Here is a 19880-nt window from a genome sequence, read left to right on the forward strand (position 1 = left end):
CTTGTAGAAATAGTATATCTGCTTTTAGTTGTTTCAGATGAGAGAAAACTTTAGCTCTTTTAACCGGACCATTGAGCCCCTTTACATTCCAAGAAATAAACCTCACAGGGTGGCCTCCATCAGCAGCACTCACGTTAACCATATCAAAAGGCACACAGGGCCTACAATCCAAAACAGTGCAAGGGTATAAGTTGCACACAATAACGCACAATGAAAAGAAAGTCTGATCAATCCGTAACACACAAAAGAATAAACTGCCATGGTAATCCCCCAAAACACTCCCCCCACCCCTTTACACAAACAAAAAAACCCAATTAACCCCCGAAACCTAGATCTACCTCCCCAATTGAGGATGATCGCAGGCAGTACCCAACAAAAAACTTCCAAGGTGTTCCCCATACAACCCAACTTTCAATCTAATCTAGGGTGGCTCCCCTCCTTAAAATTTATCCTATCACTTATACTACCTTTAATATAACGTATAGGCCAAAGATGACACAGGTCAAGCTAAGCATTAAAAACAAAAAAAAAGCACACTGGGCAACTTAAACACCCGAGATATAAATCCCAAATATTTACATTTTGCTGGTTGAAAGTTTTTGTTAATCAGTTTCGGCAGCATAGCAGTTCGACCCGATCGCGTTCCACAAATTAAACTGGAAAAAATGAACAAAGAAGTGGATTGTGAAAATTAACAGTTTGCTTCGGCATGAGACCCCTTCCATGCTGCATGAATAACCTTAAAAAAAAGTGATTGCTCTTCTTATTCTTCTTCTCCCCAGCGCGAATGGTAAAACTCTTTGGCCGCCTCTGGTGTATTGAAATAATGCTTTTTACCTTCATGCACGACCCGGAGCTGGGCAGGATACAAGATGCCAAACCTGACCCCTTTCCCGTAAAGCAGGGATTTCACTTCCTCGAAAGCTGCTCGTTTTTTACCCAGCTTCGCACTAAAATCTTCATAAAAAAACACGCGGTGTCCGCGGAAATACAGCTCTTGCTTCCGTCTGTTGAGGATGCGTTGCTTATCTTGAAAGGAGTGAAAGCAAACCAGGAACATCCTTGGTCTCGTTTGCTTGGCTCCAGAGACACCGGATGGTTTACGTCCGACTCGGTGAGCACGCGAAAGTACGAGAGGACTTGGGAAAAAATCTGTCCCCAGCACTTCGTCAAAAAACTCGGTCATAAATTTAACAGGGTCTGAACCTTCCAAATTTTCAGGAATGCCGACCACTCTCAAATTGGATCTCGGCGACCGATTTTCGAGGTCATCTAGCTTTCCCTTCAGAACTGCGTTTTTGCTCTGCAACGCTGCAACGGCGGCTTCAGCGCTCACCAGTCGGTCACTGTAATCATTCAGGCCATCTTCATCCCCATGAATGCGTTCGTCGTGTGTCTTGTAAGCAGACATAATTTGTTCCATGGTAGCAGTCACTGGTGATAAAGCATCTTCAAGTTCTCCTTTTAGGGCAGAATGCACCGCTTGCGTCATGTCAGTAATAAGTACTAAACGAAGCCTCTCCAAGTCGTCGGGTAGCGCAGGTCCGGGTCCAGCTCCAGCAGCGTGCAACGGCGCCATTACTGTAACATCCGCCTTCTTGCTCGAGGTTTCGCTGTCTTTTTCCCCAGTTTTACTTCGAAGGTACATTCTACTTGCCATTTCAATGTCCAGCTATGTCCCGCGTTGTTCACAATGGTAAATATCCAGTTATCTCGAGCATACGGCAAAGATAAACAGGTAGATTTTCAATAAAAATCAGGAGCCACACTCACACGCACCAACTCACTCCATACTCGACCCCGGAAGTCACAATATCTATTTTGTGACTGACATTTTGGAATTAGTCCTTCACTACTATTGGAGGAATGTTTTCAGATGGATTGAAATTACAGTAGGGGAGGAGACATTTGGCTTCCAATCCCTGTAAGGGTGCATGTGAACTCCATCATAAGTAGCTTCCTTCCGAATCTTTTTAATTCTCCCGTTTTCTCATATGAAATAACCTAGTGTGCTACAACAAATACACTAATGACTCTAGTTCTGAATAGCTTTCTAATTTGCCTCATCCCCTCCCCTTTAGTTTGCAGGGAGAAAAAAAGCATTCTTCTTTCATCACAGACAAAGAAATTCTGATCATCCTCTGTTTATTGCAATGAGTTCCATGTTTCATTTACTCCTTTATTGGCTGTTCCATTCTGGACATTATTCAGCAACTGCTCCTTGCTCTGAACAACATATAACAGATCCTGATCTCTTTATTTCTAGCCCCATTCTTAGTGAAAGCATTTTGTTCTTGTGCACCAAGGCCTGACCTATCCCTCCTTCCCGGCCTCAGCACATGCTACACTCTATTGTTTAAATCTTCATTTCTTTTCCATTCTTGACCAGTGGTCTGTTATTAATATTCAGTTCTGCCACGTGCACCAGTTTCATTTCCTTCTTGTCCACCTCCCTTATGTTTTCAGGCATAGCTTTCCTTTTCACAGAGCTCTGGAACATTGTAACTAAAAACACTTGTTTATTTTCTACTAATTCTACAATTTAAACTTGAGTTGAAATAATGGGCAGTGAACTTACACGTACTTGCAGATATCTTGAAGAGTTCTGCACTTTTAATTTAATAAAAATATTTACATAGTATCTTTAGTGATATTTGTGATGTAAAATACATAGGAACTAATTTGCATTTTCTCTGAGATTCAGCAATGAGATATAAGACGTAAAACATAGGAGCAGAACTGGGCCTGAGTGAGTAATTCATATTGACAAAACACCAGGAATAGTTTTTTACTTTGGAATACTGTCATGGGATTTTCTGTGTTTACCTGAATGTGCAAATAAAGTCCTTATTTAACATAGTAAAGAAGCACAGAGCAGCACTTCCTCAGTTCAACGCTGGAGTCTGAGTATTGAGTTTTGTATACCTTTGAATTCTGGGGAAAATACAATTCTCTTTTTTCCGAGACTGAAGTAAAGTGCTTACTTTGAATTGCTGTTTTGCCCTCAATGTTTGCCTCATAAATTTCTAACCATCAACTACCTTCGGTCTCCTCATTACTGAATTGCTGGTGCTGGGATGGGTTACGAGCATAAGGCAGAGAGGTGCATACATGTCAAGGGGTACCTTGATAGTAGTTCATTTGTTGCCTTTGACTTTTTCTTCATTACATTTCAGCTGATCCCAGTAGTGAAAGTGAGAAAGCTGAATTTGCCAACTTGGTGCTATTGTTCTGTGAGCTGATTCGCCACGATGTCTTTTCACACAACGTCTATATGTGCACACTGATATCCCGAGGAGATCTGTCATCAGAGCAACATGTACCCAGACCGCGCTCACCTGCAGATGATGCTGTGGAAGAGCAAGATCGGAAAGAACAGGAAGGAAATAACAGTGTAAAACTTGAGGTAAAAGGGAATTGTTTGCAAAATTTATTGTTTGTAATTTCCTGTCTTCTACTTTGAGCTTTCCTTTGGGTTGCAATCATGGTCAGTTAACTGTAAAATATTTTTTTGCTGATGTTTGCAGCTTCATGCTGAAACAATATACTTATATCCATCATAGTAGAGAATGTAAGTTTTTGTGGTGTTATCTAACTGGCCTTCACTATGCTAGATGAGATTGACCATTAAACTGGGCTCATGGATGTCACAGGAAGAAGTGAATTTTGAATTTGCATTCAGAGACTTAAGTTTAATCTCAAATTTAATAGGCCAAGAACCTGAGTGTCATGACCTGTGACACTCAGGTGCAGCAGTCCTCATCGTGTGTCAGTGCAGTGCAGGTGAACGCAGTCCAAGCTTGTCCAAATGTGCGATCACAGGAATGTGCAGGCTCCATATGGGTAGCGCTGATGTTGTGAAGTAGCAGTTCTTCTAGCTGTGCCTCAGTCATCAACTTAGATATGTTCATATATGTTCCAAATATTTGATTCCATCTCTGAAGCACAAGAGAAGGTGAGTCTTGTTCTAAACAACTGAAATATCATGTTACCTTGCCAACCTGTCTGTGTCCTTTAACAAAGCTTCCAACAATGCATGTCCAAAATTAGTATGTAGCCAATGTGGGTTATTTCCATTGTTTCAGAAGCCTTATATTGGTACTCCATTGCAGCCTTTTGGACATGGCACCGAGTCCTCATATGATCGGACATTTAGAAACACAGATGAAAGCATGTTTAAAATAATTGAAATTTCATACACAATTGAACATAGACATCTACAGCACATTATAGGCCCTTTGGCCCAGGTGTATCCTACTCTAGAAACTGCCTAGAATTTCCCTAGCACATTTCTATTGACATTGACATGCACTAAAATATTTAATGTTAATTAAACCAAAGTTTTAAACTAAATAAACCACATTTTTTAAAAAATAGAGGTCAGCCTAATTCAATTGGATGGGGCTGCTCTAGATTAACCAGTCTTGGCTGATAGAAAATTGTGGCCTGACAAGAGCTGTATTTGCACTCTCAGATCAGTACATTACAGAGTACCCTTACTTTCATTGCTAGGTCCAGGGACACCGTAAGAAGTCAGGAGTAACAGCAAATGGCTTGCACCATGTTAAGAACTCCTGCATGTATGTATGCATGTACATAATGTTGAAGATTTGCTCTGTATATGGATTTTAGTAAGGCTTTTGATAAGTTTCTCCATGCAAGGCTCATTCAGAAAGTAATGAGGCATGGGATCCAGGGAAACCTCGTTTTGTGGATCCAGAATGGGCTTGCCTGCAGAAGACAAAAGATGGTTGTAGATGGTTCGTATTCTGCATGGTGGACGATGACCAGTGATGTTCTGCAGGGATCTGTTCTGGGACTCCTCCTCTTTGTGAATTTTATAAATGACCTGGATGAGGAAGTGGAGGGATGGGCTAGTAAGTTTGCTGAGACACAAAGGTTGGGGGTGTTGTGGATAGCCTAGAGGGTTGTCAGAAGTTACAGCGGGACATTGTTAGGATGCAGAACTGGGCTGAGAAGTGGCAGATGGCGTTCAACCCAGATAGTGTGAGTGGTTCATTTTGGTAGGTCAAATTTGAAGATAGATTATAATATTAATGGTAAGACTTGGAAGTGTGGAGGATCAGTGAGATCTTGGGGTCTGCGTCCACAGGGCACTCAAAGCTGCTGTGCAGGTTGACAGTGTTGTTAAGAAGGTGTTTGGTGTGATGGTCTTCATCAACTGTGGGATTGAGTTGAAGAGTGATGAGGTAATGTTAAAGCTATATAAGACCTTAGTTAGACCCTGCTTGGAGTACTGTGTTTAGATCTGTTCACCTCACTATAGGAAGAATATGGATACTTTAAAGAGAGTGCAGAGGAGATTTATAAAGATGTTGAATGGATTGGGGAGCATGCCTTATGAGAATAGGTTGAGTGAATTTAGCCTTTTCTCTTTGGAGTGACAGAGGATGAGAGGTGATCTGATAGGGGTGTATATGATGATGAGAGGCATTGATCCCAGGTCTGAAATGGCTAACACAAGAGGGCATAGTTTTAAGGTGCTTGGAAATAGGTACAAGGGGGATGTCAGAGGTAAGTTTTTCCACACAGAATGGTGGGTGCGTGGAATGCACTGCGGCAAGGGTGGTAGAGGTGGATACAATAGGATCTTTTAAGAGACTCTCAGATGGGTACATAAAGCTTAGAAAAATAGAGGGCTGTGCAGTAGGGTAATTCTAGGTAGTTTCTACAGTGGGTTACATCAGAGTCAGGTTTATTATCACTGGCATGTGTCGTGAAATTTGTTAACTCAGCAGCAACAGTTCAATGCCATACATATCTAGCAAAGAGAATAAATAAATAAATAAATTGATTGCAATATACATATATTGAAAAAATGGTTGGCATCACATTGTAGGCCAAGGGGCATGTAATGTGCTGTAGATTTCTATGATTCTATGAATAGATAGCTCGCCCACTGACAATAGTTCACCTAGTAAAAGTGGTAGTCATTTAATTTCCTAGGGAATTTTTTTATGTCTGAGAGGTTTTTTATTGTTTCCTAAATAGCATTAAAAAGCCCTTTTATGGCTGTCCTTTGATAAAATTGTCTCAAAGCCGCTGCTTGAGTAAATTTCTATGATGCTAAGTTCAAGTTCAGTTTTACTGTTATTCAACCGTGCAAATGAAACTGTTGCCAACTGAAAAAAAATTCCTCTGGACCAATGTACACAGCGCAGTATGTATAACGTGCATACACAGCACATAAAGTAACTTTACCACAAATAAATTAACAAATAATAAGGTGCATTTATGATAAAAGTTTAAAAAAGTATACAGTATAACATTACTGGCATTTATACATGAGACCTGTGTGTTGGCAGGGAGTTCAATGGTCTCTCGGCCTGTGGGAAGAAGCTGTTTCCCATGCTAACTGTCCTTGTCCTAATGCTATGGTACCTCCTGCCTAATGGGAAGAGATCATAGAGGTTATTGGATAGATGGGAGGGATTCGTGATGATACTAAGGACCCGGTGTGCAGAGTACTCTGGATAAATACCCCTGATGGGTGGAAGACAAACTCCAATGATCCGGACAATACTCCTTGCCATCCTCTGTAGGGATTTGTGGTCATATGCCTTGTAATTCCCATACCAGACAGGGACGCAGCTGATCAGTGGATTCTTGATGGCGCTCGTGTAAACATTGGTTAGAATTGGGGGTGGGGGAGTGTGGGAGATTGAGCCTTGCTCGCCTCAATCTCTGCAGGAACTGGAGATGCTTCAGTGTTTTCTTGACCAAAGTGGTGGTGATGAGAGATCAAGTGCAATCATCTGTTACGTGCATTCCCAGAAATTTGCTGCTCTTAACTCTCTCCCCAGAGGAGCCATTTATGTGCTGTGAGGAATGGTCAGCCTGCACTTCATTGGCACACTTAATCAACTCTGATCTTAATATCACTTTTGCTTTACACATTATGCAGAACTTGTCTTTTGTTTGTACATTATCGTAGTAAGGTTTGGACTGAAGGCTATTGATTGGTATGGTTATAGGCTTTCGTCTGGTTCATTGTGAGACCGTTCAGCTGTGTTTCTTCCAATTAATAGTATTGTTATAAGCTTTTTCAAACTAATACTCGTTGGTGAATCCTGTATGCTCAGTTGAATCATGGTCATCTTCCTTTACAGTAATGGAGGATTGAGGGATATGCCAGGCTTATGGGATAACAGATTTTGTTGTGATGAATTTCATTTTCCATTGAGGCTGATAGAATCTGATCCATGCTTGGTTTTGAGAAACAGATTCTGTTTTTTACTTAACACAGCACCAGTGTTCCACAAATCTGAAAGTGGAACTTCATCTCTGCAAAAGCTATGTTGTCATCGGTCACATGCAGCAGGCAGTTTGGCGATGTTAAGGTCAAGTTTATTCCATCTCTTTGTTTTGTCATTATTTTCTTCAAGGCACTGCAATGAAAGTAGGGCTTCATTTTTAGATAGGGTATTGGATACACTTCATCTCCGGTCTGATTGCATTTTCACAGTTCATATTGTTATTACCAGAGCTACAGATGATGAACATTGAAATGCCCCAAATGAGTACTTTCTGCCTTCAGGTTCTTCTCCAAAAGATGGTATGGATCAGCTCTGATAGACTGCTGCCAAAGCTTTTATATTTTCCCTGTTATTAGCCATTTGTTGTATTTTTTTTTAAAATATGAGCAGCAGGGTGATTGTCAGGAATTATTTCTCCATGTGTCCAGTAATTAGTTTATAAATGTACATTACTTCTATCAATACATGCCAAATTTGAATGTGAAGTTACATATTAATTTTCTTTAATTTTCAGTAAAATAAGCATGATAGGCTAGTACTGTATTATTTTTGAATAGAAATTTAATATCTTTGCAACACTTTCAATGAGTCCGCACAGTGCCTTATCATTAAAACTGGTTGAAGGTAGAACTATGCCTTTTTAAAACTGCAGATGCACATAACCATTCCTAAATATTTCATAAGCATTCCTGTTTGTTTATGTATAATACCATTTTTTTTTAAGTATAGCCGTTTAAAATGGCCATCTCTGAAATGGGCTGGTGGCTCATTTTTAACAAGACCAACAGCTAGTCAACTCTGCTGAACTTGAGCAAGTTAATTGTTAAACCCATAACCTCTTCACTCCAAAGAAGATACTAGAGAGTATCTGTTTGGAATCTGTATTCTCTCTTTCAATTCCATTTTACCCATCCTGTTCTTCCAGGAAACTGGTCACGGCTCCTTATTGCAAATATGGACGCAGCCTTGCTGTTCTCATGCTTGGTTTGACCCGAAATATTGACTGTACTCTTTTTCATAGATGCTGTCCGGCCTGCTAAGTTCCTCCACCATTGTGTTTGTGTGTTATTCTCATGCTTTGCAATGAAAGTAGGGCTTCATTTTCAGATAGGATATTGGATGCGCTTCATCTCCTGTCTTTGATTGCATTTTTAATATAATCAATGATCAACAAGGACAAGCAGATTTAAAAATCTTGGGTAAATCTCATATGGAATACCATTGTGTTTCTTTTCAGGATACAGGCTTACCAGAAAGTATGGACATAGATCACAACTCCAGTGCCATTTTTGAAGATGTTAAAAGTGATTTTAGTGCTGATTTTGCTGTAAGTTTATTTTATTGTTTTGCATGTACAATTTTATGTTATTCATTGTGGTTTATGTGTATCTTGCTCCCTCTCATCCTTGTTTGCAGAAATGAATATTTTTAGATTTTTGCTGGTATACTAAAGTGTTCATTGTTTAGAAAAAGATATTATTTAAATGTTGTTGTTCTTTGGAAGATCACATAGAATCTATAACGAGATTTTGGATTTTATGAAAATGCACACCAACAGAAATAAATTATTTCATATCAAAATAAAATTATTGAAAACAAGGTGTTGTACCACCTGTGTACTTAAAGTCAGTATTCATTCCTCTATAAAGGCTAATCAAGCTTGAACATAAGAAAGCTAAAGCAGTTGTGAAATTCTTCCACACAATATGAAATATGATTCACTGCTAAGCAGATGTAGTAATGGGATTGCAGGGTGATAATGCAACATATGGCTGCAGCTCTATATTAAGTGGATAAAGGATTTTTTTTTGGAAACTCTACACACATGGATCAATAATCAGTGATCATAAAAGTATGTTTGCAGTTTAGTAAAAGCTTATTAGTGTAGATTGTTCTGCTATAATGCCAGTTTCCATAACATAAATTGGTTATAATATGATTGATAGATTAAGGAAAACTAGTTGTATTATGCAGACTGCGTTGGTTATATTGCTACTGGAAAAAAACGTTCATATCTGTGCTTGGAAGCCTGTTAATGGCACTTTCTATAATGTGAGGTTTCTTTGGAACCTAAATCATGTATTGTAGTAGAATTATCTATACATTATAAACATGATAACTTTGAAAGTTGATTTCTGATCTCATCTATGTCAACCTAATAATTATTTGTATTGATTTGGTTGTTGGATAATGAAGTTGAAAGCTTCCCAATTAGAAGTGCCGTTTAATTTTACTCTTTCTATCTATATATTTTGGTTTCTTCCTTCCTTGCCTCTTTTATATATAAGTATTTCCTTATGTCCTATACTACCATTATTCTCAACTACTTCATTCAAATAGGTATTCTTCATGTGGGAGTTTATAATCTCTCCTTGACAATGGGAATATCACAGATAAGTAGAAATCAAGAACTGTGGATGACTTTCAGGAAGAGTTTGGGTGAGAGCAACATGATGTGGGGAGTGGCATGGTAGAGGAGCAATTATTGAAGCTGAAATTCAGTTGGATAAAATATTGTGTACTACATCTGCTTACAGTTTCAATTAATTGATTTATTTTTCATTTCATCAATTTGTAGGTGTTTTCTCCCCCAATGCACTGTGAATCCAAAGCCAGCCCATCTCCAGAGAAACCTGCCTCAGAAAAAGACATGAAACTAATACAGAAAGAAAAATTGAATGATGCATTTCCTTCACCGTATGAACAACCCAGGCACATACAATATGCAACACACTTTCCTATCCCTCAGGTGAAGTGCTAAGGGTTATTTTGCTGAAAATTTTTGTTTTTTTAAATTAATTTCTGTTACGAAAAATTATAAGGTGTAAAACTGCATTGTCTGGGATCTGGATAGATGTGCCAGAATCTCTGATGATAGTGGTAATTCATTAAATTTTATTGAGTCATTGAGAAGGAACTTATTTGTGTATAACTTGGTAGTACAAGCATCGTCTAAGAGATCTTTTGAATGCTTGTATCCTGCTGAAAACTAATAGTTCCAGGGAGAAGGTTGAAAACTGGACATTTTGCTGCAATTTTGTTTTACAGTTATTTTCATCCATTGTTATGAGGTTTATAATTTAAAAATGTGCATATTTTCCTGAAAGTAGGGCTGGATTATACTTGTAAAATATTATTGTGTACTTTTTTAAAGAGTAATGTCTAATTTGACTTTCTAGCCTTTAGTTCAGGCTGGGTTTCTGATGAATCAGGGCACAGATATGCCCATTTTTTGGATAGAAGAGCTGGCCTTTGCAAAGCTAGGCAGGAAATCTAAAAAAAGGTCATTGGGTCAGTTGGAGAGGGAAACAGCATTAATCTTTCAGGTTTATGAGACTTCAGCTTTTTTATTCTCAGTTGTTGCTAGAGTTGAAGTAAGTTTTGTTTTCAATTCAGATTTACAACATCTGCATTTTTTTGTTTTTCAGAATAGGTCAGAATTTGTTGTATTTGGTCGGTGGTTTTTGCTAAAAGCACTAGTTGGAAAATGGCTGAATAATGAGAGTAAATGTTTGAAAATACTTTGTCTTGATGAGATCGTTCTAATATTAGTGGCAATTACTTTCTGTTGTTGAGCCATCTAGCCATTCTTCACAATGAAAAGCTAACGGCTTTTTGACATTTTAATTGTTAAAACCAAGCTTGATCCTTTCCCACTGTTGTTCTTTCCTATGGGTCTTACAACAGAATACTTGAAAGAAAAAAGAAATGTGAATAGTTCTTATTTGTCTCTTGTTGTAGGTTCAGGTTATTGAAATGTTGTAATGAATACCAATTGACTGGGATTGATCAAAATTTTCCACTTTCCAATTTTTTACTATATCGTACGATGGACTGAGTTTGCTTTGCCAGTCATCTCTTGTTGAGCTACTTCAGCATCCTAATTTTAAAATCTCAACCTTCATTTTCACACTATGTACCACCATTACATTCTGTGTTTTTTTGTAGTGCAATAGCACTGGTAAATGTCTGCATTCTTCTCATAGTGGCCTATCTAGGGTTTCTTGTTTTAATTACTCCACCCTAGATAGTTGTTACCTCAGTTACTGAGTACGAGATCTATGGCATTTCCTCCCAATGTGACTCCTGTTTTTAACTTTATATTTAGCATTACTTAAAGTATTACTTTAAGTATTTAGCATTACTTCAAGCATATGAGCAAGATACTAAAGAGTAACATAACTGCTTATGGGTATGAAACTAGTGTTGCGATGCTAAGTGTATTCCACACTAACATACAGAAGTGAATGTTGGACAATATCATAGCAAAATGAGGGAGGACTTGGAGCTGCAAAAATGTGCTTTTGACAGGAAAATGAAAATATCATGGAAGGACAGAGTAACAAATGAGGAAGTGTTAGGAAAAGCCGGAATAAGAAGAGAGTTGATATCATCAATCAGGAAATTGCAGCTGGAATTTCTGGGAGCTGCACTGAGTAAACAGAAACTTGAACATCTTACAGTGACAGGAAAAAATTGATGGAATAAAAATGTTATGTGCAGTGGACAGCACATGACATTTGTGAGTTACATTAAGGGATGGACAGGCAGAAGTTTTGAAGAGCTTATTAGAACTTCTCAGATGAAAGACAGGTGAAAGACCATGATCACCCACATCATACAACAGGGCACATAATGGTGATGAATATCTCATGATTTATAATCTAGTTAATTTTTGTATGGTAGTCCTATGAATTACCTTCTGATGCTTTACAATGTTAAAGGTGCAATATAAGTGTTTTTTTTAACCTATTTAGCTGGCATCATCAGATTTATCTCATTACACACATGACATTTTAGTCCTTTTCTAAATCAAGTTTGCTTACCTACTACAATAATGTTCCTAAATGTCTATAAAATGATAATGTATCTAATCTGACTTATTGGTCAGCTGCTTTTAATGCCTGATACAGAATCTCCAGATATATTAAACTGCAAATGATCAGAAGTAGCTAGTAAGTATGGATGTTCTTGCTTATTATAATTTAAGGACTGAACTAGGAAAAGTATAGTATATTTTTGTTTGGGTAAAAGAATGTATACCTATGCTACTGCAATTTCATTGCCTAGTTGGCTGTGAAGGTCCTTTGCAAAACAAATTTGGTCACCTTCACTATGGCTTAAGGTGTGTATGATCTCTGCCCAAAAGATTCACTGGGGATTTTTTTGTTTTTAACATATACATTGAATTATTTATTAATGGGGTTTAAAAGTTAAGCTGTTATTTATTCAACAAATTTAGGATTGTGTTGACATGTTTTGTTTGCTTTTCTGTGTTTTTTTTTCTGTTTGTTCTTCAACCCGGACTGCACTAATGGAAACAGGAGGAATCGGCAAGTCATGAATGTAATCAGCGCCTGGTGGTTCTTTATGGTGTTGGCAAGCAGCGAGATGAAGCTCGACATGTAATTAAAAAAATAACCAAAGACATCTTGAAAGTTTTGAACAAGAAGAGCACTGCTGAAACTGGTAGGCAGTGTGTGTGAGGTGTTGACTATTGCAGTTTTATTGTATGATTTCCTTAGATCCATGTTCATACTTATCACAAGTATCTTTGGCAGTGTTTCCAGGATGGTGAGGATTGGCAGCTTTTTCTTGGATATAGATATGTTCAGTACTCATCAACTGTAGAAATCTATTTCTTACATAATTTAATTTCATGGGTACTGAATGTGACCTTTCCAAAGTGGCCTTTATTGTGTGAGAGAGAATGAATTTATTATGGGTTTAAATGCATCAGCTATGTGTAGCATTGTGTACTTCATTGTGTACTATGTGTACTTCACTGGTGGAATCAGTGGATAACCGTAGCACATATTCTCTCCTGGTTTTTTAACTAGGACCCAGGGACCAAATGCTTCCCCTACTTGTAAATGATTAAAGATAGGTAACTTAAAAACTTGAAAGTTTTGACTTGAAAGCCTGCAGGCATTGTGGTTGATAATGTTACACCTTTTAATGTTAATACATTGTGAGGTGAAGAATGATAGGATGGTGGTCTGTGCTTGATAATACCCATATGGAAAGGTAATTGATAGTGTACTAACTTCAGGAGTGTGCATGATGCAGACCAAGCAATCTGTCATGCAGGAATTTTTGGCATTACATTGTTTAATGTCAGATATGAAAGCTGGATCTTTGACACTTGGCTATCTGCAGTACAGCACTGAATTGTTGACATGGAATCCTAGGCATGAAAAGAGGCACTGTTGATCTAATTAGGGCTAATTCATGGATTGCTGAGCTATTTGGTCTGGAAAAATAGAAAGTGGATAATATTGCAACTGTATAAAAGCAACACACATCAAAGTTGCTGGTGAACGCAGCAGGCCAGGCAGCATCTCTAGGAAGAGGTACAGTCGACGTTTCAGGCCGAGACCCTTCATCAGGACTAACTGTATAAAATTTTGGTTAGGCCACATTTAGAGTATTTAACTCTCGTCATTTTTTTTGGAATTTTAATCCAACAATTTTTGTATTAATCGATCAATCTTTAAAGTGCCTTCTTAAACATAAAAATCATACATAGTAGGAGCAGGAGTAAGCCATCTGGCCAGTTGAGTCTGCTCTGCTATTCAGTAGGATAATGGCTGATCTAGCTGTGACTCTGCTCCATGTACCCAGATCTATGTTTATCTCTGTGGAATCATATCTCCAGTCTTCAGAATTGGAAGAAGTTCACATTAGAACTAATTTTAATTTTTGAGGTAACTTTTTCTAAACAATGATTAAAGTGAATACTTTATCCAGAAACTATTTTAATACAATAAATATGCAAAAGAAGTGTATTATTTAATTTCTTAAATAGAAAATCGGCGTATCATAATCTATAACACTATGGCTTAAAAGGTACTTTGTATAGCCATTGATAACTTTTTTGATGGTGCAAGTTGCCTGGTCTTTCTTGCCGTTTCCCAATGATTTCATTCAATTTGGTCTGCTCAGTCTAGAAATAAAGCTTTCTTTGCTTGCTGTAGAAGAGGCAGCTAAATAAAACCTAACTCTTTGGGATTGGAAATGGCATTAGCATGTCTACAGGATAGATAGCTGAATGAAATGTGAAATGTAAAGTGGGCAACATAGTTGGAGATAGAGAAGAGTACAGCACAGAACCAAACCCTTAAGCCCATTTAGTTCGTCTCGAGTTATTTAGACTGCCTACTGCTATCGACCTGCAGTGGGACCATTGTCCTCTATATCCCTACCATCCATGTACCTATCCAAATTTCTCTTAGTTGCTGAAATTGAGCTCATGTGCCTCAATTGTGCTGGCAGCTCATTCCACACTCTAATGACTCTCTGAGTGAAGAAGTTTCCCCTCAAACTTCTCACCTTTCCCCCCTTAACCGATGACCTCTAGTTGCAGTCCCACTCAACCTCAGTGGAAAGTCTGCTTGCATTTACCCTATCTCTGCCCCTCATTATTTTGTATCCCTGTATCAAATCTCTTCTCAATCTTCTATGTTCCAAGGAATAAATTCAATCTTTCCATGTAACTCAAGTCCTCCAGACCCAGCAACATCCTTGTAAATTTTCTCTGATCTCTTTCAACCTTATTTACATCTTGCCTGTCGGCAAGTGACCAGAGCTGCACCCAGTACTCCAAATTGGGCTTCACCAATATCTTAAACAACTTCAACATTACATCCCATCTTCTGTACTCAATTCTTTGATTTATGAAGGCCAATGTGCCAAAAGTTTTCTTTACGGCCCTATCTACCAGCGATACCACTTTCAATGAGTTATGGACCTGTATTTCCTGATACCTTTGTTCTACTGCACTCCTCAGTGTTCTACCATTCACTGTGTAAGATCTACCCTTGTTGGTGCTACTGAAGTACAACACCTCGCACTTGTTTGCATTAAATTCCATATGACATTTTTCAGCCCGTTTTCCCAGCTGGTTCAGATCCCTATGCAAACCATGAGAGTTTTTCTCGCTAACCATTATACCCCCAGTCTTGGTGTTATTTGCAAGTCGGATGATCCAGTTAACTACATTGTCATCCAGATCGTTGATATAGGTAATGGACCCAATGCTGATCCCTGCAGCACTCCACTAGCCACAGGCCTCCAGTCAGAGAGGCAATCATTTGCTACCACTCCCTGGCTTCTCCCATAGCCAGTTTACGACATTATCTCGAATACTGAGCAACTGAACCTTCTTGACCAATCGTTCATGTGGGACTTTTGTCAAATGCCTTGCTAAAGTCCATGTAGGGTACATCCACTACCTTGACTTCATCAAGTTTCCTGGTAACTTCCTTGAAAAACTCTACAAGATTGGCTAGACACTTCCTGCCATGCCCTGAACAATTCTGACTATCCTTAATCAGTCCATGTCTTGCCAAATGCTCATATATTTGCTCCTTTGTAAAACCTTCTAATAACTTTCCCACTACTGTTGTCAGAGTCACTGGCCTATAATTGCCTGGTTTATTTTTCTAGCCTTTCTTAAACAGTGGAATAAAATGTAGCTATTCTCCATTCCTTCAGCACCTCGCTTGTTGCTGAGGATGATTTAAATATCTCTGCTAGGGCTTTGACAATTTCTGCACTTGCCTCCTGCAGGGTCCGAGGGAGCACCTTGTCAAGCCCTGAGGATTTATCCACCCTTATTTGCCTCAAAATTGCAAACACCTCCTCTGTAATCTGTATAGAGTCCATGAAGTTGATGCTGTTTGGCCTTACTTCTATAGACTCTGTGCCTGTGTCTGTCTCCTGAGTAAATACAGATGCAAAAAACACATTTATGATGTCCCCCCCATCTCTTTTGGCTCCACGTATAGATTACCATTGTGATCTTCCAGAGTACCAATTTTGTCCCTTGCAATCCTTTTTACTCTTAACATATCTGTAGAATCCCTTAGGATTCTGCTTCACATTGTCTGCTAGAGCAACCTCGTGCCTTCTTTTAGTCCTTCAGTATATTCCATAAGCACCTCATTTCTTTCTACCTGCTTACACCTGCAATGCACCTTTTTTCCCCCCTTAACCAGCGCTTCAATATCTCTTGAAAACCAAGGCTGTTATCTTACCTTTTATTCTGACAGGCATTTGTACTCTCTAAATTTCACTTTTGAAGGCCTCCCATTTACCAAGTATGTCTCTGCTGGAAAAAAAACAGCCTGTCCCAGTCCACACTTGCCAGACCCTTTCTTACACCATCAAAAAATTGGCCTTTCTCTAATTTAGAATCTCAACCCGCGGACCAGACCTATATTTTTGCATATTTGCTTTGAAACTAATGGCATTGTGGTCACTAGATTCAAAGTGTTCTCCTTCATAAACTTGTGTCACCTGCCCTGTTTCGTTCCCTATTAGCAGGTCAAGTAATGCACATTCTCTCACTGGGACTTTTATGTACCGATTAAGAAAGCTTTCCTGAAAACATTTGACAACCTCTATCCCTTTACAGTATGAGAATCCTAGTCAATATGTGGAAAGTTAAAATTGCCTGCTATAACAACATTATACTTCTTGCAACAGTTTGCGATCCGTCTACATTTTGGAAAATGTGAGGTGATTGACAAAAAAAATTGGATAAAATGTGCATGTTTTTCAAATGGTGAAAAACTAGTATGCTATATACTTAGCGATCTTGGAATGCAGATTTGGGAATTGCTGGTACAGCAAACATTAAGGTCTTCAAATAGATATGTTGGCATAATTGTAAAGGAAGATACAATCTTTTTGCAGTTGTACAGGTAGTTAAGGAATGGTGAACGCTATTTTGGCTTTAGAAGAGTATTTCTAGCTTGAAGTCAGGGCAGTGTAGATTCACTGGATTGGTTATTGGATGGTGGTGGGTGTGGAGTTGTCCCATGAGAGAGTGAAATAAAATTTATCTTTTCTCAATGTGGTGGTAAAGGATAAAAGGTAATTTCATTGAATTTCCTGAGACCAAGTTGGTATTGGCTACAGAATATGGGACTCTGGTACAACTTTGGGGTAAAGGCAGCCATTTAAGATAGAATTAAGAATTTCTTTATTAAGAGAATTTCTGTTTTATGTCTCCTGATGATTCTGTGCTTTTGTTTTGCATATTCATTGTTGAGGCTGAAAAATTCTTGTGTACTAAAGAATTTGAGAGAAAGGGTTTTAAAAGTAGTATTGTAGACCTATAGACTATGATTTCTTTGTTTTGTGGAACTGACTTGGGGAAATATATGGTCTTTTCTTTGTTTCATGTATGCTTTAGAGCAGAGCTATGTAAAGCAACAGTGAACTTTCTTGCATGTATAGGTGGAGAGGAAGGACAAAAGCGAAAAAAAAATAAACCAGAAGCATTTCCTACAGCAGAAGATATATTTGCCAAATTTCAGCATCTTTCACATTTTGATCAACATCAAGTTACCTCTCAGGTGAGGGTTAAGATAATTTTAGACTATTGAACCGCATTACAAGAATTAGAAGATTGCTTCGTCTTCTATAAGTGAAACTATAAGTTATGTAAGATGGCTTTTAAGGGTAGGTGTTGTATAATCTGGGCTGGTATCATTTGGCAAACCTTTGTTTTTCCTGTCTCATTGAATCTTACTCTTTATTAGAAGCCTAGATTCTAAATAAGAAAGCTTTGTAGTCAATTCTCTGAAAAATGTCCAGATTGCTATTTGCATTTTGGCTGTTTATGCTGATAATCATCAGTGAAAAGGAAATGTCTCTTAAATAAGATTAAAAGACATTCAAATAGGAGTGTCCCATTTGACATGCCACTGCTGTTCCATCATTCAATAAGATCATGTTAATAATTTTGTTTAATAACTTGTTTGTTCTCTTGTGGCAGGTGTCACGGAATGTGCTAGAACAAATCACTAGTTTTGCCTTGGGAATGTCCTATCATCTGCCTCTTGTTCAGCACATACAATTTATTTTCGATCTGATGGAGTATTCCCTTAATATCAGTGGATTAATAGATTTTGCTATTCAGGTACTAGTTTGCTTGCATTCTTGGAATTATTTATTTGTTTCTGGAAGTGGATTAACTTGATTTTTTGCTTCGCTTCTTCAGAAAATACCAATGCAGCTAGGTTGCAATCCTTTGAACGTCAATTGTTCACTCCTACCTGATGCACTTGCTCAGTTGAGTGCAGTTGGTTAGTGCCAGGATGCTCAGAATCATGTTTAATATCATTGGTATATGTCTTGAAGTTTGTTGTTTTATGGTAGCAGTACGTTGCAATGTATTATAAAAAAATATAAATTACACTAAGAAATACATTTTTAAAAATTAAGTAAGAACTGCAAATAGAGAGCAAAAGAAAAAAAAAGTAGAGGTCTTGTATATGGGTTTTTTTATCCATTCAAAAAACCTGGCAGAGCTGATGCGCATTCGATTCCATCTCTAATTTCAATCAGAATTGCTTATTTGCTCATAAAATAGCCTTCTGTAAGAAGTACATGGACTTCTCGTATAGTTCTGGATCACTGGTCTTGAATACCACAGATCTAGCTCTCAGCAGACTACAAGTCTCCTGATTCATCCATAGCTTTTGATGGGATGGCATGGTAAGCGATCCTGATGGTGGGAAAACAGTGGTTAACTATATTGGCTGTTCTTGTTCCATAGAATATATGTTGCTGGTGGTTGTTCAGTGATAACTTCAAGCTGGTTTGGTTGAAATCTCTCACAGTTATAAGGAAGGCGTCAATGTACACCATTTCATGTCTGCTGATCATGGTGCTCAGCACCCCGAGTGCCCACCTGACATTGGCCTGAGGTGGAATGTACACCATTGCTAGGATGGTGGCAGAAAACTCCCTTGGCAGATAAAATGGACAACACTTGACCGCTGGATGTCCCAGGTCAGGTGTGCAGGATTGAGACAGAGCCGCTGCTTCTGTGCACCACAGCAGGTTAACCATGAAGCATACTCACCTCCTCTACCTTTAAATGACTCAGCTGTCCTGTCTTTATGATGGATGATAAAGCCCTCGGGCTGCAATATTGTGTCCTTAATGGCAGGGATTAGCCATGTTTCCATGAAGCAAAATATACAGCTGTCCCTGATGTCCCCCTGGTACTGCAACCTTGCTCTAAGGTTTTCAGCTTTATTTTCGAGAGACTGTACACTTGATAATAAAATAGTCAGGAGTTGTGTTGGGGGAGGGTGTGGGTTGGTGAGTCTAAGGGCTTTGCATTTCAATCGCACCTGCAAACCAGCCTGCTTTCCTCGCTTCCTTTTTCTTACACAGGAACTGCACTTGTGACCTGAATCTGCTGTCTGGGATTTGCCAATTTTTGAGGCTGTTCATCACTGAATAGCATTACAGTGGAGCCTAATTTTGACCTGGTCATGTCATTATCAGAATAACTATATTGATTTAGGCAACATGTTTGATATTTCCCAGCCCCATTAGCACCTCAGTGCTAGGGAGATCAGTAAAAAGGTATCAGCTTTGCAGCCTGAGAATTGATGGTAGGAATCCTACGACTGTGTGTTTTAGTTCCACGGTGAGGAATGTACCTGAAAATTGAAGTGCTGTGGCAGCTTTCAAATAACCTTTCCCTGAAATAGAGCCACTGGAAATATTTTTGAGTGTCTTCGTAGATCTGTAATAGAGTAAGTGTTATACTGCACATGAGGTCATGTAATTTGCACC

The 19880-nt window shown here is 38.6% G+C and overlaps 1 protein-coding gene across 3 annotated transcripts in view; it reads left to right on the plus strand.

The window, feature by feature from the left end:
* The window catches only part of med12 (mediator complex subunit 12), a 174840-nt gene that overhangs the window by 69580 nt on the left and 85380 nt on the right, over window positions 1–19880 (plus strand). For all 3 annotated transcript variants that reach the window (XM_072270757.1, XM_072270758.1, XM_072270759.1), the window contains exons 13-18: window positions 3177–3406; window positions 8515–8604; window positions 9856–10026; window positions 12602–12746; window positions 17523–17641; window positions 18064–18207. In XM_072270757.1, the coding sequence (XP_072126858.1) occupies window positions 3177–3406; window positions 8515–8604; window positions 9856–10026; window positions 12602–12746; window positions 17523–17641; window positions 18064–18207 (899 nt within the window). The remainder of the gene's footprint in view (window positions 1–3176; window positions 3407–8514; window positions 8605–9855; window positions 10027–12601; window positions 12747–17522; window positions 17642–18063; window positions 18208–19880) is intronic.

Source organism: Mobula birostris, chromosome 10 (assembly GCF_030028105.1).
Source record: "Mobula birostris isolate sMobBir1 chromosome 10, sMobBir1.hap1, whole genome shotgun sequence".
Taxonomy (NCBI): domain Eukaryota; kingdom Metazoa; phylum Chordata; class Chondrichthyes; order Myliobatiformes; family Myliobatidae; genus Mobula; species Mobula birostris.